The sequence below is a fragment of the Malania oleifera genome, chromosome 5, assembly GCF_029873635.1.
Source record: "Malania oleifera isolate guangnan ecotype guangnan chromosome 5, ASM2987363v1, whole genome shotgun sequence".
NCBI classification, from domain to species: domain Eukaryota; kingdom Viridiplantae; phylum Streptophyta; class Magnoliopsida; order Santalales; family Ximeniaceae; genus Malania; species Malania oleifera.
The window spans coordinates 4,968,087-4,991,417 of record NC_080421.1 but is presented as its reverse complement, the minus strand read 5'-3'; the positions used below and the strand labels follow the sequence as shown (position 1 = coordinate 4,991,417).

The 23,331-nt window shown below is 38.8% G+C and overlaps 1 protein-coding gene across 1 annotated transcript; it reads right to left on the bottom strand.

Annotated features, from left to right (window-relative positions):
• Window positions 1-1,808: 1,808 nt before the first annotated feature.
• On the bottom strand, window positions 1,809-2,339 carry LOC131155114 (dirigent protein 22-like). Its single transcript, XM_058108041.1, has one exon. It carries the CDS (start codon window positions 2,337-2,339, stop codon window positions 1,809-1,811), a length of 531 nt encoding a protein of 176 aa, XP_057964024.1.
• Between the last annotated feature and the right edge of the window lie 20,992 nt (window positions 2,340-23,331).

Below are 23,331 nucleotides of genomic sequence, written 5' to 3'. Positions count from 1 at the left end.
TCTCTCACTCTTTCTCTCTCTACTTTCTTCTTTCTCTCGCACACATCTCACTCTCTCTCTCTCTCTCTCTCTCTCACCTTCCTTTTATCTCTCTCTCTCTTTCCTTCTGTTATCACATGATTCATCTCTCTTTCTCTATTCTTTCTCTTTCTTTCTCTTTCTTTCTTTCTAATCTATCTCTAAGTTTCATATTTAGATAATAAGAGCAAAGAAAACATAAAACGATCCTTTTTCTAATTTAGTTTCATCTAATAGTTGAAGTCCACTAATTACAAGATGTTATATTAATGTTTAAACGAGAAATAGGTTAGACCACGTCACAAAGTCAAGTTCTAGATAACCAATCATATCCTTATATTTTCGATGATTTTGAATTAATAACTATAAATTAAATTAAATTTTGTTAAAAAGTATACCCAAAAAAAAAAAATCTATGAAGGTGATTAGTTATTTAAAATTTGGCGTAATTAGTAGCTTATGATATATTTTCATGCTTAGACATGTTAAAGTAGTTTGGGACCCAAATCATAGTAAAAATAATATAGTTATATTTTAATATTAAAGATAAAAAAAAAAAAAATTAAGAGTGCATGCACTAGATCTAGATTAAAAATAAAGAAAAAATAACAGTGCATGCACTAGAGCTAGTCTATACCAATAATTTAAATAAATAAAAAAATTGGCTAGGTATCATCTCTATTTATATGTATATCAAGGGATTTTCCATTTGAAATTTACCTTAAATCACTTTTTTATAATTATTGAAAAATGTTCCCTCTAATTGTTCTATTCTTTTTAAAAAGCAAAACTGCATTATAATAGAAATAATAATACATTTTTATTTTAAAACAAAAATTACATAAAAAATATAGGAACATATATTTTTGATTTGACAGTTACTTTCGATCTCATTTCTATAATTTTAAGGTTCGTTTAACTTTGATTATTTTATTTTTCAAATTATTATAAAAATTTTAGTCTATTTTTAAAATTTTCAAGATTCGTATTGAAAAAGTAAAAAATAAAAAATAAAATATTGTTTAATTTTGCAAAACAGTTTTCATTTTTATTTATAGATTCAAAAATAATTACAGAAGGGCAACTTATTTTACAATATTTTTGAAAATTATATAATATAGTCTTTAGGATTATGAATTTTGGAACTTCAATTTGGATGTATATGAATTTTGAAGAAACATAATGTGTTATCCACATAAATTAAATTTCAAGATCCAATTTCTATGCTCCCATATGTAAAGTAAAAAGTCTGAAATCTATATAATAATTATAAAAAAAAAAATTTCAATATAAATTTAGAAAATTTAAAAATAAGACGAATTTTTTTGTAAATATTTGAAATATTAGAAATATAAAATTAAACTATTTCCACAAGTAAAACAGTAACAAAAATGTTATTATTGCCATTGATTTTGTATAAACGTTGTGAAAAGAAAACATTAGCTAATTTTTTGTAAAATATATCTATCGGGTAAGTTGCATTTGAACATTACACAAATTCGAATAAATTTCATTTATACAAAAATACTAATTTGACATAATAAAATTAAGGAAAATGTTTCCATCCACGTAGTAAGGTACTAATGATCCTACACACCTGCACCCAATGATGCCTCGTCACGTGGGCCCATATGATCACTGCCCAAGACTACAGCGTAGTTGTAAAAGTTAATTAGGCCTTCGCATTATTTTTCATGTAAAATTTAAAGCAAAATTCAAGCGGTCATTTTATTAAATTTTAAGAAAGTACGTCATTATTCATCAAACAGTACTTGAAAACCGCTGGGAATTCAATGAGACACTGTTACATTGTACTCTACGATGGCATCCCCTGTCGTAACATTGATGGAATATGTTTTGGCAATGGCGAGTCCTTGCGCGTACCTAAAAACGCCGCTCCCGCCGACGATGGGCATCTCGCGATATTGGTCGAGCACGGCGTTTCGACCTAGAAGGGCCAAGGTACTCCCGTTGTAGGGCTCATCAGGGAAGTAGAGGTTCATGACCATGAGCAGGGCCGGCACGCTCAACCCAGCTGAGGCATAGAGGCCTTGGGCCCGGCCCACGAGGTTGGAAGATGCGTTGGGCTCCGTTGTCAACGGGTTGTCTACCATGGTTATGGCCCCGAATAGAGGAAGGATTTGGTTGCCGAGGGGCGATGGAACCACCCGCACCGCGCTCCGGTTCGACCCACTCAGGGTGTCATGGAAATAGAAGTGCAGGGTGGTCGTCTTTTGGTCTGGGTCGTACTCGGGCTTTCGGGTTCTGAACCATATTTTATGGTCTTCTTCTTCCTTGGGTTTTGCATCAATGGTTGTCATGTGAACCAGTGGTATGATTATTGAAAGACAGAGGAACAATAATGAAAGGAGAGCTGCATTCGTCCCCATCTCTCTCACTCTCTCTCTAGGTGTTCTTTCTTTGCGTTTTCTTGGAGTTGGGACCTTAGGGATCCGGTTTTTATAAGAGCATGTAGGAGAGGTCAAGGTTCAAAAGATAATTGACCTTTGTTGAATTTGGGGCACTTCATTAACGGGGTTTGTAATATATGTACCCACTCTCACAGACAATGAAATATTGCTAGATCCAACTTTCAAGAACAAATATTAGATGCATTCACTTAGTACATTTAATACCATCTCATACTTTAATTAGAGAACAGAAAATTTCCATTTAATTCTTAGTATCTTTTTGTTAGTGTATTTTAATATTTTTTAATATTATTATTTTATCTTGAAAAAGAAGATGTATATTATTATTTTATCTTGGAAGAATGAAGATGTATCTTCATTCATATATCTCCTAAATGCACAAGGTTATTTAGATGAATGTACCTTGAATCTAGGGTTGTATCTACTTAATATATACATGAAAAATAAATGGTCATTTTGTGCCTATAAATATACCCTTGAAATATTAGCACAACACACCAATTTCTTCTCTTTATTCTTATCATATAATTCTTATCTTGAATTTAGAGAGTTTGGCAAATAAAGAAATTTGTTTTTTTGTGCAACTTTGGACTCCTCTGTTTGTACAAAATTGGAGAGAGTCGTACGATTCAGATCGAATTGTTATATCCTGAAGGAGAGAAGTCTTGAGGAAATCTATTCCATCGATTCGTGGGCTAAGCCAATAAACCACAAAGAACTTGAATCTCCTTAAAGAGAGCGAGATATCCGTGCCTTAACCTATTTGTGAATCGTGATTTTTTTTTTATTTGTAAATTTATCATTTTATATTATTAGTATTTCTAACACTTTTCAATTTTAAATGTTTTAATTCCAAAATACATTGATCATGCCACTATTCTTACGACATGCATGCATTTTCTACTTAATACTATAATTGCGTGGTTGGTACCATTTTTAATTGCATCAATGATCTCTAATATTAGGCCCTAATCATTAACAAGTTTAAAACAGAAATATTAATTGAGAAGTAAGGTGTACTCCCAAGAGGGGGGTGAATTGGGTTTTAAAAAATTTATTATTGTTTGTGACTTTTATACTTTGTTTTTGTAAGCAAAGAAGGAAGAGGAAAAAAAACATGAAAGGACAGCACAACAGAGCTCATTGACGAATGCCCTATTTTTGTCGACGAGTGGATAGCAACGAGTCGTCGACGAAGGTTTTGAAATCGTCGATGAGAAAATACCGAGAGCAGGAAAATTTCAAAGATCTAGACTGGTCGATGAAAGTCTATTCTCGTCGACGAATTATCTTATATGGATCGTCCACAAAGCCCTGTACTTGTCAACAAATGCGCTTGAGCTGCAAGTAGTTTTTCTGAAATTTGAATTTTTGAACGTTGGGTGGTGGGTAAACGGAGGGAAACCTCTGAGGAACTTCTATATATGTTATTCTAGGCATATATTGAAGAGTGAGTGCTCATTTTGGGAAGTGTATTGTATACATTGTGATTTCCATAGTGAAATTTGTGTGTCATTACTTCCGTGGATGTAGGATTTGTCGAACCACGTAAATCTTTTGTAATAACCCCAAAAAAAGATATAGAAGATTAGTGGAGTGATTTCCAAAATTAATTAATTGAATTTAAAAAAAAAAGAAAAATAAATAAGAAAAAAAAATTAAAACTTATTTTTATTTTTATTAATAAAATATATTATTATTATTATTATTATTATTATTATTATTATTATTATTATAATAAATACATTCACTCCTGAAGCTTCTAAAGCTTCAGGAGTCATCTTCATTCAGAAAAAAAAAAAAAAAAATCCTACGCAGCCATGTAATCTCTCTCTCTCTCTCTCTCTCTCGCTCTCTCTCTCTCTCTCTCTCTCTCTCTCTCTCTCTCTCTCCTCTCATTCTCTCTCCTTCTCTCTTTGATTTCATGGTGGATTTTCGCCTAATCGAAAATCAGAAGATACCGCTGGACTTCATTCTCCGCTACCGTCATTTCTACCGGAGCGGTCGGTGGTAGGAGCGGCGTAGACGTATCTCACGGGGTAAGTCAATTTCCCCTTTTTCTTTAATTTCTTGTAAATTATAAGTTCAATCGATGAACAGACACCACCATGGGAATCTAGGGATGATTCTCTACAAGTTTAGCGTGATGAAATTCTCGTGGGGTCGTCGTAAGCAAAACCCCAAATTTGGGGTATGAGGATTATTAAGGAGCTTATTTTTAATTAATTAGTATTAATTTAGAAATGCTAAAATGTTGAGCATTTAGGGTTGAAGTAAAATTTCTGAAATTTAGGGTCCGGGTGAGCGCCGCAGGTATAATTTTAGGACCCGTAGGCAAAATTCAGAAAATTAAGTGGGGCTGTTATTAATTTGAGGTAAATGGAGCATATGGAAGGTTAGATGGATATTACTTTTGAGAAATAGATTAATTAATCTGGAAAAAATGTGAATTTCATTAATTAAGTTTCGGGCGCCAAGGGCGTAGAATCTAGGTGTTAACGAGTCTCTTAGTAAGTAAGGTAAGAGAAATAAATTATAACAGTATTTTTAGAATTACTATTTGAATTAATATGTGAAAATGAGCATATGGTATTTTGTCTGAAAATTATTATGATATAAATATCAGATAAATTGTATGACATTTGAATAATTTTAAATTGTGATATTTTGGAGTGTGAAATATAACGATGAGTAATTTCTGAGAAAATATTGAAATGAGAATTATTGATGTGATTAGTGAAAAATAATGAAATATGGTATTTATATGTGAGTAGAAATGTTTTGCCTGAAAAATGAGATTTTGTGAATTACTGATATTAGAAAATAATGAAATGTGATATTTATTTATGAGTGGAAATTATTTGCATAAGAAATGAATTTGCACAAATTACTAGTATGAGTATTTTGGAAAAATGTGAAAATAAGTGAAATACGATATATATTATTACGAGATGGTGAAATGTGCACAGAAAATGATGAGAATATTTATATTGAACTGAATTACGAAATACTGAAATATGATTGATGAAATGTCAATACTACATAATGATTGTGGGTATGTGGTAGTAAACCCTGTTGGATGGTTATGATATTGAGCACAGTATCGTTACTAGTGGTATTAGTGCAACCACACAGACTCTTGGAGCGTGTGGCGTGATAGTCGACTGAGTCATTTTGTAGGGTTGTGAGCCCCCTGAGTCCGGATTAGGGCTATAGGCCGGCCAGTCATACGATAGACGCGATATGTGATATGATATTTGATCTAACCGGGTCGGCCAAACGCTGTTAGATCCAACCTTCGGGCCGCACAACCTTGACCATGGGAGGAAGCATGGCGTTGATAGAAAGATCCTCAGGGTAGCCATGAGTTACAGACGCAATGTTGGTATTTGATACCGAGGATACTGATGAGCCGGAAAGTAAAATGGAAACAAAAAGTGAAAGAATGATAAAATTGGCTAAAATGATAAATGAAAGAAAGAATGAAAATTGAGAAATAAAGAATGATAAAATTGAGAAATGAAACCGTGTGAATTAATAATATAAATAATTGAGGTAAAGTGAAACTCTCCGCCTGAAGGCTTATTGAGTAAGGTGAGTGCCTTGATAGGTATCAGATGTGGTCATATCTGACTGCATAACGTGTTAGGGTAGAGGGAAGCTACCTGTATGGGCGGGTAACCTTCCCTATTCTCAGGAACTTCGCAGTAAATATGTGTTGGAAATTATTGAATTTAAGAAATGGTTTTAAAGCTTATAAAAGCTTGTATTGTATATCTATATGATTATGAGAATGTGTATATCAGTGTATTTTCTTAGATGGAACGATGGTTTGAAAAGTAAATTATATTATAACTAAACTCATATGGTCACACACTATATGTAAGAACCCAGAAAATAGAAAAATGGATTCCTGCAGATTTCATCGACGAAGCCAGATTTCGTCAACGAAGGCAGTAGACTTTTCGTCGACGAAATTCAGAGGTTCGTCGACGAAGAGAAGCCGAGAGGTCTGTAAAAGTTTAAATATCAGATTTCGTCGACGAGGCTACCAACATCCGCGACGAAATCCTTGACTTTTCGTCAACGAAGGTACTTTTCGTCAACGAAAACCAAGCGGGTCAAAGGGGGTATAAAAGGAAAATTTCTTTTCTTCTTCACTAAGTTTCTCTACTCTCTCTCTCTCTCTCTAGATTTCCTAGCTGGTCGTTAATAGAATAAAAAATCTAAGGTTACCACGAGGATCGTGAAGGGATTCTCTACAACTTCTGTGGATCAGAATCTCGGTTCAAGGGTTTTCGGGTTTCGAGCCAAAATCGAGGTAAGGCTCGATTTTTGTTTCTAATTCGGTATATGTGTAGTAGTATGGATTATAAGCATATTTAGTATTGTGATTTGTAGATTTCGGAGTCTCAGTTTGTAGTTTTGAGGGCCGTAGAGTTCGTGATTTGGTTTCGGGTTGAGGTAAGAGGATTCTGTTTATATCAGTTCATTTTCGAAATCAGGATCGGTAAGCCTGTGGGCTACGATCGTATGTATGTTTTGACTACTTATTTGGGGGAATCTATCGGGTAAAAACACGGGATTTTTGGGTTATAGTTTTCGAGAAAATTGGGGGATTTCGGATATCATCTCTTATTTGATTTGAAAACCGTTTATGTTATTTAAACTATATTATTGAGGTGACCGTAATCCATATTTGCATAAACTGTATACTTGAAATTGTAAACAATATGATTTGCCGTAAACCAAATAAGTGTGGTACGTGTGTATGTATGTAAATGTTCCAGGTATTTGTGAAAAACAGCTATGTGGCGGCTTATTACCGTACGCTGAAATGTATAGAGACGTGAGTTCCAAAGTGATTCCAGGTTTTGTGAAACGGCTAGGGGCGGCTAACTACCGTACGCCGAAACGGCTAGGTGCGACTAACTACCGTACGTTGTAACAGATAGGAGCGGCTAACTACCGTATACTGTGTCCTGTAACGGCTAACTACCGTGGGCAAAAGTGGCCAACTCTATATCCGGGGTGCGAAATATCACCAGTATGATTCGGTTGGTCACCGAATGTAGCAACGGACCACAGTGGGCCTAGGTTGACGCAGCGTAGTTTGCACATGGTAACATAATCAGGGTTAGACCAGGTGACCTTGTGTAGTTGCATGTGTAGCAATGGATTCATAGTGGGCCTGAGTTGGAAACCTTCGTAGTTTAATATGTTGGAACGTAACCGCTGTGAGACTAGGTGACTTGTGCAGTTGTGAGTAGTGTGACGACACTGACCATATGTATGTATGTTTGTATTTGAGTATCGTATGAACTGGAATGGTTTTGTGAAAATACTGGAACTGTATGGAATTGTATGGAAATGTATGGAACTTGTTTTGAAACTGTATGTATTGTTTCAAACTGTATTGTATGTATGTGTTATGAAGTATGAAAATGACACTGGTATGCCACACACTGATATAACATGTTTTCTCCCTTACTGAGAGGTGTCTCACCCCGAATATATGCAAATGTTTTTCAGGTCCTTCGGGTAGCCGAAACTAGCATCCTAGCATCTGGAAGCGGGGTGTGTTTAGCTACTGTTAGTACCTGATAGGTACAAATTTTGTAACTGGGTTGTCCTGATAGATTTTATAGACACCCGTGGTATGTATAGTATCTTATGGGTATGTTTAACTCTATATGGTATAGAATCTGGTATGGTACAGTTTGATGTAAAGAAAGACCATTTTCCGCTGCGTATATTGATGAGTATGGACATGTATTGTATGTATGTATATAGGGCATCCATTACCCCACGGGGTCGAACCCTCTTGTATATGGTATCATGTATATTTTATATTGATACAGAGACATGTTAGGTTAATAAATTCACCCCTACGTCCCATTTTAGGGTTTGGGGCATGACACTATAAATAATTTATTCCTTCTTATTGAGATATGTCTCACCCAAGTTATCTAAATTTTCAAGAAACAGGGATATACTAGGTGATAGAGTTCCGTGATCATAGGGAGCTGGGACCCTGACACACAGGGTGAGTTTTTGGATTAGGGGATGTGTTATTTCCCTACAGTTGGATTGTTTTGAGTTTGTGATGATGATGTATATATGTATATGTAGATACTCTGGGTATTGTAGTCTGAATGATACAAATACACTGTCTTCCGTTGTTAGGTTTTATAAATAAAATGACTTTTTACCCAGTACCCAATGATAGCAGGATTATTGACGTGGTCGATTTGTGAATGTTATGGATGACATGTGATTATTTATTTATTATTGTTTATAGAAAAAAATTGTACAAAAACTAGGGCATCACAGCTTGGTAATAGAGCCTAGGTTGCTAGGTTCTGTAGGTTTTAGTGGACAACGAAATAAAATACCAGAGTATAGGAGTGGATTTTGAGGAAAATAGGAGATGGGTAGATTGAAATGTGAGTTAGTGATTGTTAGAGGATGAGGTGAGAATTTAGGATTCTATCTTGCGGCCTAGAGGCAGGAGTACCGGGGTTGTTTCTATGTTTTTCCTGGGGTGACGATTTCAGGAAAACCATGGATACTACCGCTGTATCTTGTTTCTAAGTGGTAGGGCTGAATCTTAAATAGGGATTAAGGATGTGGATAGAAGAATAATTTATGAGCTATTGTAGTGTATGGGTTGTGTGATAGTGATTGTATACTGAGATTAGCTGTTTCCTTTGCAGAATGGATCCGAGGAACAGTAACACGAATGTGGGAGGTGATGGAGTAGGACTTTTCAGTATGGGTGGTGCAGACCCTAACGCGGTATTGCGTAGCGTCACTCAACAAGTGATGGCTGAGATGGCTAGGAGCTCAGGGGAGAGGAGCTGCACGATCAAGCAGTTCATGCCTATGCGACCCCCATCTTTTGCTGGAGAAGCAGACCCACAAGTAGCAGAGAACTGGGTTCAGGACATAGAGGACATACTGGCAATCCTCTTATGTACAGACGAGCAGGGGGTGTTATTTGCTATATTTAAATTGACCGGGGAAGCAAAGCGTTGGAGGAGGTCAGTGAGACTACTTGAGAAGTAGAGGCTTGACCCTGTAGCGATGACGTGGAGTCACTTCAGGGAGATTTTATTTGAGCAGTACTTTCCCGCTACGATCAGGAGCGTAAAGGCATCAGAGTTTCTGTATCTGACATAGAGGTCTATGACGGTGCAGCAATACGCAGCAAAGTTTGTTGAGCTGTCCCGGTTCGCCTCGTATATGGTGCCAGATGAGGAGAGGAAGGCGAGGAAGGCTTGAGGCAGAACTTAAAACGACCTACTTAATTTTCATATTTATTTTTTATAATATAATAAAATCAGTATTACCATTCTCAGTAGATTATAGTCCACCTGGACTCGTGGGTGCCAGGGATATAATAGAACATATAGCAGAAGACTATGCAGCAGGAAATACACAATCATATCCATCTCATTATACCATACATCATAATATACCAGAGTTACTACAATAACTGTATCCATACATACACAATACTCAACCCCAAAAAAAATATGTCCTAGGGCCATTTCCACAAAGTACACCTGATCCTATCAAAATACTCACCCTTATGGAAGGGCAGATCTACCGTACTAGATCAACGGGGCTTTACCCGCTCTCCTATCAGGGGCTCCTAAAAAGTTTATACAATTTAGGGGTGAGACACCTCTCAGTAAGGGAAATAAACTAATACCAGTGTGTGGCAACATGAGTATTCTGTGTTATACACATATCATAGATAACATATTCAGAAATGTTTTGTTAAATCTAGGAAAACATATATTTATCAAAACATGGCAGAACATACTGCATTTTCATAACATATCTCATCTCATATAATAATAATGATACAAAAACATTCATGGTAGTCTAGCTGACTGTTGTCTTGTATTACCCCCATATGACTGGGTTGTGTGGCCCGAAGGCGGGACCTGACAATGGTTAGCCGACCACTACCAAGTCAAAAGTACAGTCTATAAGTCCGATAGGTCTGCCTAACCTAGTCCATACACCAGGGGTGATCACACACTTCTTAAAAACCACATCGACCATCCAATCTCAAACCACTCTGTACAGCGGCGTTAACACAGATATCATGATCACGAAGACCATGGACACATAGCAACGGTACCGTGCAAGTGCTAGCCTAGACTAAGCCAACCAGGTTTTGATATCATATAACATATACTGAAACTGTGATACATGGATATCTCATATCCTTAATTATCAAATCAATCATGTCATTTTGCATATATACATATATCATGAAAATCATCGCCCCGTACGCCGGTATTACATATTTTATCATAGTTCAGCCCGTACGTCGGCAAATTATAGCACAACCTGTCACGACCTGCTCATTTTTCACATATTTTTTTTTATATCAATCAACATCATAAAATCAATACCACACATCACACATTCCAGCTCAGCAGGTCACCATCCACCTAGACCTGTGGGTACTAGTGATAAAACAGAACATACAGCAGAAGCCTATGCAGCAGAAAACACACAGTAATATGCATTTAATTATATCATACACCACAATATTCCAGAGTTACTACATCCACTGTATTTCCAGACATACATCCCAAAAATAAAATCTAGGGACATTTCCCACAAAATCTAACTGTTCCTACAAAACTCGCCCTTCAAAAAGGGCAGATAGACCATACTATATCAGCGGGGCTTTTCCCGCTCTCCTATCCGGGGCTCCTAAAAAGTTAATAAGATTTAAGGGTGAGACACCTCTCAGTAAGGGAAATAAACTAATACCAGTGTCTGGCAACATGAGTAATCTGTGTTCTACATATATCATACATAACATATTCAGTACTATTTATCAAATCTGGGAAAACTTATATATAAATCAAAACATGGCAGAAGATACTGCATTTTTATAACATATCTCATCTCGTATCATAATAATAATAACATAAAACAATCCTAGTAGGTCAGCTGGCTATTGTCATGTATTACCCCCACATAACTAGGTTGTGTGGCCCAAAGGCGAGACCTGACAATGGTTGGCCGACCACTGTCAAGTCAAACAGTAGTCTGTAGGTCCGATGGATCTACCCAGACTGGTTCATACACTAGAGGCGATAACAGCACACTTCTTGAAAATAACCACATCGACCATCCAATCTCATACCACTCCGTACAGCGGCGTTAACACAAATATCATGATCACAAAGACCATGGACACATAGCAACGGTACCGTGCAAGTGCTAGCCTAGACCAAGCCAACCAGGTTCTGATATCATATACATATACTAAAAATCGTGATACATGGATATCTCATATCAATAATTATCAAATCAATCATATCTTTTTTCACATATACATATTTCATGAAAATCATCGGCCCATACACCGGAATTACATATTTTATCATAACTCGGCCCGTATGCCGGCAAATCACATAGCATAGCCCGTACGCTGGCAAATCTCATCCACATATCACAGCTCATACGCCGGCAAATCACATCCACATAGCATGACCTATACGCCGGCAAATTACATATACATATAAAAATATCTCGGCCCGTACGCCAGTTTTCCCATTATAAAAGCCTGTGTCATAATCACATTCCCAGAAAATAGTTTTTCATACATTTTATATTCATGCCACACTGAACAAAATTTCCACATATTCAACATATCATCATTTAAACAGTATTTTCCAAATATAAATCATATGTATAAATATATTTATTTTCCCTGAAACCAGATGCTACATATATATACATGCATTTTCTCAAAACAAAACTAGCTTAGTTTATCCCCTTACCTGATTCCTGAAAAGCCCTAAGAAAATCTTCCCCATACCCACAAGGTTCTCAACTCAACACCCTGAAAATGAAAATTCGCAGAATTAAAGTTTAATATTTTCATACGTACAACATTTTCTATAACTACCATTAAGTCAAATTCGGCTTAAATAGTCTTACCTCAACTTAGGGATGATTCCCAACGTTCCCAATCAACACCCCTAGAAATGAAAATTTCCAGTATTAAAGTTCAGTATTTTTACGCGTATATCACTTTCTTCAACTGTCAAAAATCCAAATATTGAGTATAAATCCTTACCTTGGATTTGGGATGAAATCCAACTTCGTTTCCCTGACGATCCGCTCCAGCAGACTTGTAGAGAACTTCGCCAGGAGTGTCGTGGTGGCTTCGATTTGTCGATCCGACGTAAAACTGGCCCGGAATCGAAGAGAGAGAGAGAGAGAGCACTTCCAAAAAAAATCTAAGCAAGCTTCTTCAAGAAGCTTGCACACTATTATGTATATATATATAATATCATACTAAACATTAATTAAAGTAAAGCTTCTATATATATATATATATATACCTTTAACCTATATATTAAATGTATATCATAATAACTTACTTATATATATATATATATACACACACACACACACACACACACACATATATATATATAAATGTTTCAATATTTATATATATATATATATTTTCCTTATCATACTATTCATTTTACTTGTTAATTTAATTAATTTATTTTATTTTATATTTTATTATTATTATTATTATTTTAAAATTTTATTTTTCCCGGTTACTATATTCCTCCCCCCTTAAAAGAATTTCGTCCTCGAAATTTACTGTTCCCGTAACTCGCCATCCTTTAATCAGGAAAAAAGGTCTATTCATTTTATTACCTATCCTCACTTATGGCAGAGGAATACCGTGGCTATATTTCAAGTCTTGGGAGATTACACATATACAAAAAAAAATTTCTCTCAAAACTAAAATACTACACTAATTAAACCATTACATGTACCTGCAAAAGAAACTACCTAAGTATTTGCATTTTATCCCATCAACTTTCTTGAAATAGATGTAGATATCTCTGTCTCATCTGCTCCTCGGATTCCCAAGAAGCCTCTTCTATTACATGATTCCTCTACAAAACCTTTACCTGAGGAATTTCCTTATTACGTAACTCTTGCACTTTCCTATCCAGAATCTGTACTGGTACCTCCTCATATCCCAGTGAATTACTAAACTCCAACTCATTATAACTGATGACATGAGGGTGGGGTATTTCCTCAACATAGTAACATGAAATACGTCGTGAATCCTGGACAATACAGGTGGCAAAGCTAGCCTATAGGCTATCGGTCCCACTTTATCTAGAATCTCAAATGGACCGATAAACCTAGGACTAAGTTTACCCTTCCTCCCAAATCACATAACCCCTTTCATCGGAGCTATCTTCAAAAATACGTGATCACCTACGTCAAACTCTAAATTCCTGCGGCGATGGTCAGCATAACTCTTCGGTCGGCTCTGAGCTGCACTAATCCTGTCCCTGATAAGACGAACTTTATCACATGCCTGCTGAACCAGCTCTGGCCCCACTACTCGCCGCTCACCCACTTCATCCCAAAACAAAGGAGAACGACATCTCCTAGCATACAGAGCCTCAAATGGTGCCATGCCAATGCTAGACTGATAACTGTTATTTTACGCGAACACTACTAATGGCATGAACTGAGTCAAACTACCCCCAAAGTCTAATACGCATGCACGGAGCATATCCTCTAATGTCTGTATCGTCCTCTCAGTCTGCCCATCTGAATGAGGATGGAATGTCGTACTAAACGATAATTGAGACCCCAGAGCCTCTTACAGACTCCTCCAAAATCGTGATGTGAATCGTGGGTCTCAATCCGACACAATAGATACAGGCACCCCATGAGAACGTACTATCCCCTGAATGTAAATCTCCGCCAAACGACTAAGGGAGTAGTTGATCTTGATAAGAATAAAGTGGGCGGTCTTCGTCAACCGATCAACAATCACCCAGATGGCATTCTGGCCATGTAATGCCGTCGGTAGTCCTGACACAAAGTTCATCGATTTATGATCCCACTTCCACTCCGGGATAAATAACGGCTGCAACTGCCCTACCGACCTCTGGTGCTCAACTTTCACCTGCTTGCACGTCAAACACTGCGCTACATACTCGGTGATTTCTCTCTTCATGCCGCTCCACCAATACGACTCACGCAGATCTCTGTACATTTTCGTACTACCGGGATGAACTGTATACAAAGATCTGTGAGGCTCCTCTAGAATAGTCTTCCTGATCTCAGTATCGACAGGAACACATAATCTGGAACGGAACAGCAAAGCTTCATCATCTGCGATACTGAACTCCTTCCCCTGCCCACTCTGTACTCTGTCTATCACCTCTGCTAACTCTGGATCTTCCTTCCGGGCAGTTTAATTCTCTCGTGCAGAGTACGCTGTACCACCAGGCTGGTAATACATACTGGGAGATCACTCTCTACTAACTCTGTGCCGAGTCTCTCCAGATCCATCATGATCGAATGCTGGATCCCCATAGCTGCCAACACTGGCTCCCTGGATTTTCTACTCAACGCATCAGCTACCACGTTCGCTTTCCCCGGGTGATAACTGATGGTACAATCAAAATCCTTAATCAACTCCAACCACCTTCTATGCCTCATATTCAGTTCCTTTTGCGTGAAGAAATACTTTAAGCTCTTGTGATCGGAAAAAATCTCACACTGCTCGCCATACAGGTAATGCCTCCAAATTTTTAGTGCGTGTACCATTGCAGCCAATTCAAGATCATGGGTAGGGTAGTTCTTTTTATATTCTTTCAACTGCCTGGATGCATATGCCACTACCCTACCATGCTACATCAATACACAGCCAAGTCCCTTCAAGGACGCATCACTGTAAATGGTATACCCCTTACCCCCAGACCGGATGATCAATACAGGCACTGTGACTAACCTCTGCTTCAGCTCCTGAAAACTCTGCTCACAGCTATCGTCCCACGGAAATATAACATTCTTCCTCATCGGTCGTGTCAAAGGTCCTGACAGCACTGAGAATCACTCAACAAAACGACGGTAATAGCTTGCCAGCCCCAAGAAACTCTGAATCTCTTGGACATTTCTCGGTCTAGCCCAATTCACTACAGCCTCAATCTTACTAGGATCCACAGAAATACCCTCTCCAGATACAACATGCCCCAAGAACACGACCTTCTCAAGCCAAAATTCACATTTACTGAACTTGGCGTACAACTTCTTTTCCCGAAGTGTCTGCAAAACCTACCTCAAGTGCGTCTCATGCTTCTCATAGTTCCTAGAATAGACTAGTACATCATCAATAAAAACAACAACAAACTGGTCTAGGTATTGGTGGAAGACTCTATTCATCAAGTCCATAAATACCGTAGGAGCATTCGTCAAACCAAACGGCATCACTAGAAACTCGTAATGCCCATACCTTGTCCTGAAGGCCGCCTTCGAGACGTCTTCTTCTTTCACCTTCACCTGATGGTAACCAGATCTAAGGTTAATCTTCGAATACACCCGTGTACCCTGGAGTTGGTCAAACAAATCATCGATACGGGGTAGAGGATACCTATTCTTGATTGTCACTTTATTTATCTCTCTATAGTTTATACACATCCTCATAGTCCCGTCTTTCTTTTTCACAAATAAAACTGGAGCTCCCCACCAAGATACACTGGGTTGTATGAAGCCCTTATCAAACAGATCCTGCAACTGACTCTTCAACTCTACTAACTCCACTGGCGCCATCCGATAAGGTACTTTAGAAATCGGCGCTGTACCGGAAGGTAGATCAATGGAGAAATCTACCTCATGATCAGGTGGCAAGCCAGGTAACTCATCTGGGAAAACATCTATAAACTCCTTTACTACAAGCGTGTTAGCAAGTTTCAATTCATTCTCTGACATCTCTTTCACAATAGCCACAAACCCCTGACAACCACTCAACAGTAGTCTCCTAGTTTGAATAGCTGAAACGAGCTGAGGCGGGGATTGCACACGTGACCCTACAAACTTGAATTCTGCTTGCCCCGGAGGTCTGAATATCACTTCTCGTGCTTGACAATCTATGCTGGCAAAATTGGACGCTAGCCAATCCATGCCAAATATAACATCAAACCCGTGCATGTCTAACACTATCAGATCAGCAGACAAAGTCTTTCCTTGAATATCAACTAGGCAACCTCGAAGCACTCTACTACACCTTACTACCGACCCAGTCGGTGTAGATACCACAATTCAACATCTAATGACTGTATTTCAGCCCCACATAATTTAACACACCCCAAAGACACGAACGAATGTGTAGCTCCAGAATCAAACAAAGCAATAACTTTAAAAAAAGCATAATGACCATACCTGTCACTACGTCACCTGACGTCTTAGCCTCACTCGGCGTCAAAGTGAACACCCTGGCTGGAGCCGTATTCCTTTGCTGGCCCCCACATGGTGCCTGATAACCTCCTCGATGTGGTTTAGGAGCTGGAATTGCATCCGGTGGTGTAGGGCAGTCTCGTACCATGTGCCACGATCTACTGCAACGATAACACACCGGAGCTGCATCTGGCGGGGTAGGACAATCTCGTACTATATGTCCCGATCTACCGCAGCGGTAGCACACTGCACCACCAGCTCGACACTCTCTCCAGTGCCTCCTACCACAAGTATGACAAACAGGAGGACCCTGCCCTGTCTGCACCTCACTTCCTCCCGTCTCCTGTCTCCGTCCTCTGCCATGGTTACCTATCCTCCACTCACCCGGCCTGTGACCTTACTGGTAGCTCGTAGATGCAGATCTCTTCCTCTGTCCCTGCTCATCTGCATCAAGACGCTCACCAATCTCTGCCAAGGCCGCCTTGTTGACCAACTTAGCGAAGTCCTGGATCCACAGCACCACCACCTGCCTAAATATACTTCCCTTTAAGCCTCTCTCAAACTACCTCGCCTTCTTTACCTCATCAGGAACAATGTATGGGGCGAATCGAGAGAGCTTGATAAAACGTGCTGCATACTGCTGGACGAATAGTTGTCCTTACTTCAGACTCAAGAACTCTTCTACCTTAGCCTCCCTCACAGTAGCTAGAAAATATCTGTCAAAGAACAAATCTATAAACCGGTCCTATGTCATAGCTATCGGAGTCACCTTCTGCTGCTCCAATAGTCTCACCGCAGTCCACCACCTCTCAGCCTCTCCTGTCAGTCTATAGGTGGCAAAGATGACCCTTTGTTCCTCAGTACACTATAGCATAACCAAGATCTTTTCAATCTCCTGCATCCAATTCTCAGCGGCTACAGGATCAACTCCACTTGAGAACGTCGGAGGATTCATCTTCGTAAATTTCTTTATAGTGCACCCATGGCCTGCAGATGGACCACTCTGCTCCCTCGAGCTCCTAGCAATCTCAACCATAACTTGCTGAGCCATGCTACGTAATACCACATCAGAGTCGGTCCTAGCTGCACCTGATGGTCCTGCTCCATCACTGCCACTCGCATGGGCACTATTTCCTTCTGGATCCATCTTGAAAAATAGCAGTTGCAATTCAGTAATCCTATCCTTATAATTTACCCACCTATATTCACCACTTATCTCAACATCTCTAACTCATTGCTAATCCCCAGTCCTACATTCTAGGAACACAACCTGACAGTAGCTTACTATGGTTTTCCTGAAATCGTCACCCTAGGAAAAACACAGAAAATACCACGAAAGTCCTGCCTCTAGACTGTAGAACAAAACCTCAAATCCTTTCCTAAACTCTGGTATTGTTCCTGCTGCACTCTAAAGTCTACAGAACCTAGCAACCTAGGCTCTGATACCAAGCTGTCACGACTTGCTCATTTTTCACATATTTTTTTTTTATATCAATCAACATCATAAAATCAATACCACACATCACACATTCCAGCTCAGCAGGTCACCATCCACTTGGACCCGTGGGTACCAGGGATAAAACAGAACATACAGCAGAAGCCTACGCAGCAGAAAACACACAGTAATATACATTTAATCATATCATACACCACAATATTCCAGAGTTACTACATCCACTGTATTTCCAGACATACATCCCAAAAATAAAATCTAGGGACATTTCCCACAAAATCTAACTGTCCCTACAAAACTCACCCTTCAAAAAGGGCAGATAGACCGTATTATATCAGCGGGCTTTTTCTGCTCTCCTATCCGGGGCTCCTGAAAAGTTAATAAGATTTAAGGGTGAGACACCTCTCAGTAAGGGAAATAAACTAATACCAGTGTGTGGCAACATGAGTAATCTGTGTTCTACATATACCATACATAACATATTCAGTACTATTTATCAAATCTGAGAAAACTTGTATATAAATCAAAACATTGCAGAACATACTGCATTTTCATAACATATCTCATCTCGTATCATAATAATAATAACATAAAACATTCCTGGTAATTTAACTGGCTGTTGTCATGTATTACCCCCACATGATTGGGTTGTGTAGCCCGAAGGCGGGACCTGACAATGGTTGGCAGACCACTGTCAAGTCAAACAGTAGTCTGTAGGTCCGATGGGTCTACCCAGACTGGTCTGTACACCAGGGGCGATAATAGTACACTTCTTGAAAATAACCATATCGACCATCCAATTTCACACCACTCCGTACAGCAATGTTAACACAAATATCATGATCATAAAGACTATGGACACTTAGGAAAGGTACCGTGCAAGTGCTGGCCTAGACCAAGCCAACCAGGTTCTGATATCATATACATATACTAAAAGTCGTGATTCATGGATATCTCATATCAATAATTATCAAATCAATCATATCATTTTTTACATATACATATTTCATGAAAATCATCGGCCCGTACGCCGAAATTACACATTTTATCATAGCTTGGCCCGTACGCCGAAAAATCACATAGCACAGCCTGTACGCTGGCAAATCAGATAGCTCGGCCCGTACGCCGGCAAATCACATAGCACAACCCGTACGCTGACAAATCTCATCCACATAGCACGGCCCATACGCCGGCAAATCACATCCACATAGCACGGCCCATACGCCAGCAAATCACATATACATATAAAAATATCTCGGCCAGCACGCCGATTTTCCCATCATAAAAACCCGTGTCATAATCACATTCCCAAAAAACAGTTTTTCATACATTTTATACTCATGTCACACTGAACAAATTTTCCACATATTCAACATATCATCATTTAAACAGTATTTTTCAAATATAAATCATATATATAAATATATTTATTTTTCCTGAAACCAGATGCTACATATGTATACATGCATTTTCTCAAAACAAAACTAGCTTAGTTTATCCCCTTACCTGATTCCTGAAAAGCCCCTAAGAAAATCTTCCCCGTACCCACAAGGTTCTCAACTTAACACCCTGAAAATAAAAACTCGCTGAATTAAAATTTAGTATTTTCGTACTTACAACATTTTCTATAACTACTACTAAGTCAAATTCGGCTTAAAAAGCCTTACCTCAACTTAGGGATGATTCCCAACGTTCCTAATCAACACCCCTGGAAATGAAAATTTTCAGTATTAAAATTCAATATTTTTACGCATATATCACTTTCTTCAACTGTCAAAAATCCAAATATTGAGTATAAAACCTTACTTTGGATTTGGGATGAAATCCAACTTCGTTTCCCTGACGATCCGCTCCGGCAGACTTGTAGAGAACTTCGCCAGGAGCGTCGTGGTGGTTTCGATTTGTCGATCCGACGTAAAACTGGCCTGAAATCGAAAAGAGAGAGAGAGAGAGAGAGAGAGAGAGAGAGAGAGAGAGAGAGAGAGAGAGAGAGAGAGAGCACTTCCAAAAAAAATCTAAGCAAACTTCTTGAAGAAGCTTGCACACTATTATGTATATATATATTAATATCATACTAAACATTAATTAAAGTAAAGCTTCTTGAAGAAGCTTTCACACTTTATATATATATATATATATACCTTTAACCTATATATTAAATGTATATCATAATAACATATTCATTTTACTTGTTAATTTAACTAATTTATTTTATTTTATTATTTTATTATTATTACTATTTTAAAATTTTATTTTTCCCGGTTACTACACAGCCCGTACGCTGGCAAATCACATTCATAGCTCGGCCCGTACGCCGAAAAATTATATCATAGCACAGCCCGTACACTGGCAAATCACATCATAGCACGACCTATACACCGACAAAATATATCCATAGCATAGCCCGTACGTTGGCAAATCACACACATAGCCAGCCCGTACGCCGGCAAAATATATAAAAATCTCGGCCCGTTCGCCGATTTTCCATTTTAAAAATCAGTATCATAATCACATTTCTAGAAAACAATATTTCATAACATTTTATACTCATGCCACACTAACATATTTTCGCATATTCAACATATGAGCATTTTCAACAGTACTTTCCCAAATATAAATCATATATAAATAGATATATTCACTTTCCTGAAATCAACTGCTATATATATATATATATATTTTTTTTTTCTTAAAAAGAACTAGCTTAGTTTATCCCCTTACCTAATTCTTGAAAAACCCCTAAGAAAATTTGTCCCGCACTTGCAGGATTCTCAACTCAACACCCTGGAAACAATATTTTCCATAACTAAAGTTCAGTATTTCTAAGCGTATAACACTTTCCTCAACTGTCAAAAATCTAAATATTGAGTAGAAAGTCTTACCCTGAATTTGGGATGGTTTCCACATTACTTTCACCAACGATCCGCTCAGGAAGATTTGGAGAGAACTTCCCCAAGAGCATTGTGGTGGCTTCGGATTGTCGATCCAGCATAAATCTGGCCCGAAATCGACAAAAGAGAGAGAAAGAACCGAAGGGGTGAGAGAGAGGAGAGAGTTGGCTTCATTTGTAAGTTAAAATCCAGATTTTTATATTTATAGAATTGGATTCGTCGATGAGCCACGTCATTCGTTGACGAATTTTTCATTAATTTCGTCGACGAAATTCAGTCCATTCAACCTCTCTTGGTATTTCTTTGTCGATGAATCCCCTGTATTCATCGACGAAACCCTGATGATCTCCTCTCGATTATTCCTTCCAAAGTTTCGCGTTCGTCAAAGAAGTCGACTGCCTCCTTCTGTTTCCGATTTCCATTTCCCTTTCTTTTATTATTTAAATATCATTATTCTTCGAGTCATTACAGAACCTGCATGAGCAAGTGGTAGGTTTCCGAGCTCAGAATTTCTCAGAGATAGTGGACAAGGCTGTGATGATTGAGAGCAGCATATAGAGAGGCAGAGCAGCCCAGAGCTAGAGGAAGAGATCTGCGCCTTTTGATTTTCAGGTAAGGCCCAGCCGAAGGCCGTGAAGGAGATATGATAGCAGAGGGGGATGATGACAGAGAGGAAGAGATCGAGCAGCACAAGGCAGACAGATGCCCCCTCCTCATCCCAGATGTTTGAGGAGGCACCCAGGAGAGTGCCGAGCAAGAAAGGTTGTTTGCTATCAGTGCCACCAACCTGGGCATATTACGAGGAATTGTCAGGCACTGCCAGCGGTAGCAGCTGCTCCTCGACCATACAGAGGAGGCTATCGAGCACCTCGAGGTGGACAGTAGAAGAATACTACCCTAGCATGAGTTTATGCACTGACGCCGGGAGATGTTGAGGCGGCGAGAGATGTGGTGATAGGTACGATTTCAATATTGTCATTTAAAGCTATTGTCTTATTTGATTCTAGGGCGACTCATTTTTTTATCGTCCGGGATTATGTAAAGTTGTGTGGGTTTGAGCCTCAGCACTTAAATATTAGTTTGTCTATTGCTACGCCGACTGGAGCTGTAGGGATATGTAGAAAGGTATTTAGAGACTATCCAGTGGGTATTTAGGGGAGGTCTTTATCAGCTAATCTGGTGGTTTTAGATATGCATGGGTTTGAGGTAATCTTAGGAATGGACTGGCTAGTTGCCCACTGTGCCAGCATTGATTGCCATAAGAGAAAGGTAGTATTCAGACCTCAAGAGGGACAAAAGTACAAATTCGCGGGATCATGTGTGCGCACCCCACCTTAGTTACTATCCGCTATTCAGGCACGTGGATTGCTATTAGAAGGTTGTCAGAGATATTTAGCCTGTGTGAAGGCAGTATCAGAAGGGGAGCTGAGGGTGGAGGATATCCCAGTGGTAAGGGACTTTCTTGATGTATTTCCTGAGGATTTGTCAGGACTACCTCCTGATCGTGAGGTAAAGTTCGTTATTGATCTGGTTCTGGGGATAGCACCGATTTCGAAGGCGCCGTATAGAATGGCACTGGCAGAGCTGAAAGAATTGAAAAAGCAGTTGCAGGAGTTGTTAGATGAGGGATTTGTTCGGCTTAGTGTGTTGCTCCGAGGAGCACCGATTTTGTTTGTGAGGAAGAAGGATGGCTCGATGAGGTTGTGCATCGACTATTGAGAAATAAAAAAAGTGACTATTAAGAATAAATACTCGCTTCCGCGTATTGATGATTTGTTTGACCAGTTATAGGGGACACAGATCTTTTTGAAGATAGATTTACGCTCCTGGTACCATCAGGTGAAAGTTAGGGCGGAAGATGTTCCGAAGACGACATTTAGAACACGTTATGGTCATTATGAATTTCTAGTTATGCCGTTTGGTTTGGCGAATGCTTCTGCAATGTTTATGGATTTGATGAATAGGGTATTTCACCAGTATTTGGATCAGTTTGTGGTAGTATTTATTGATGAAATACTGGTGTATTCGAAGAGCCCAAAGGAGCTTGAGGAACATCTGAGGATAGTGCTTCATGTGCTGAGAGAAATAAAGCTTTATGCGAAGCTCAAGAAGTGTGAATTCTGGCTGGAACAGGTTACCTTCCTTGGAAACGTCATATCCAGGGGTGGTATTTCTATTGATCCGAGTAAGATTGAGGCGGTAGTAGACTGGGTACGACCAAAGAATGTGCACGAGATCAGGAGTTTCTTAGGATTGGTTGGGTACTACT

Bases quoted from the DNA above. Each gene is read 5' to 3' on its own strand.
- LOC131155114 (XM_058108041.1), bottom strand. From the start codon at position 2,339: ATGACAACCATTGATGCAAAACCCAAGGAAGAAGAAGACCATAAAATA.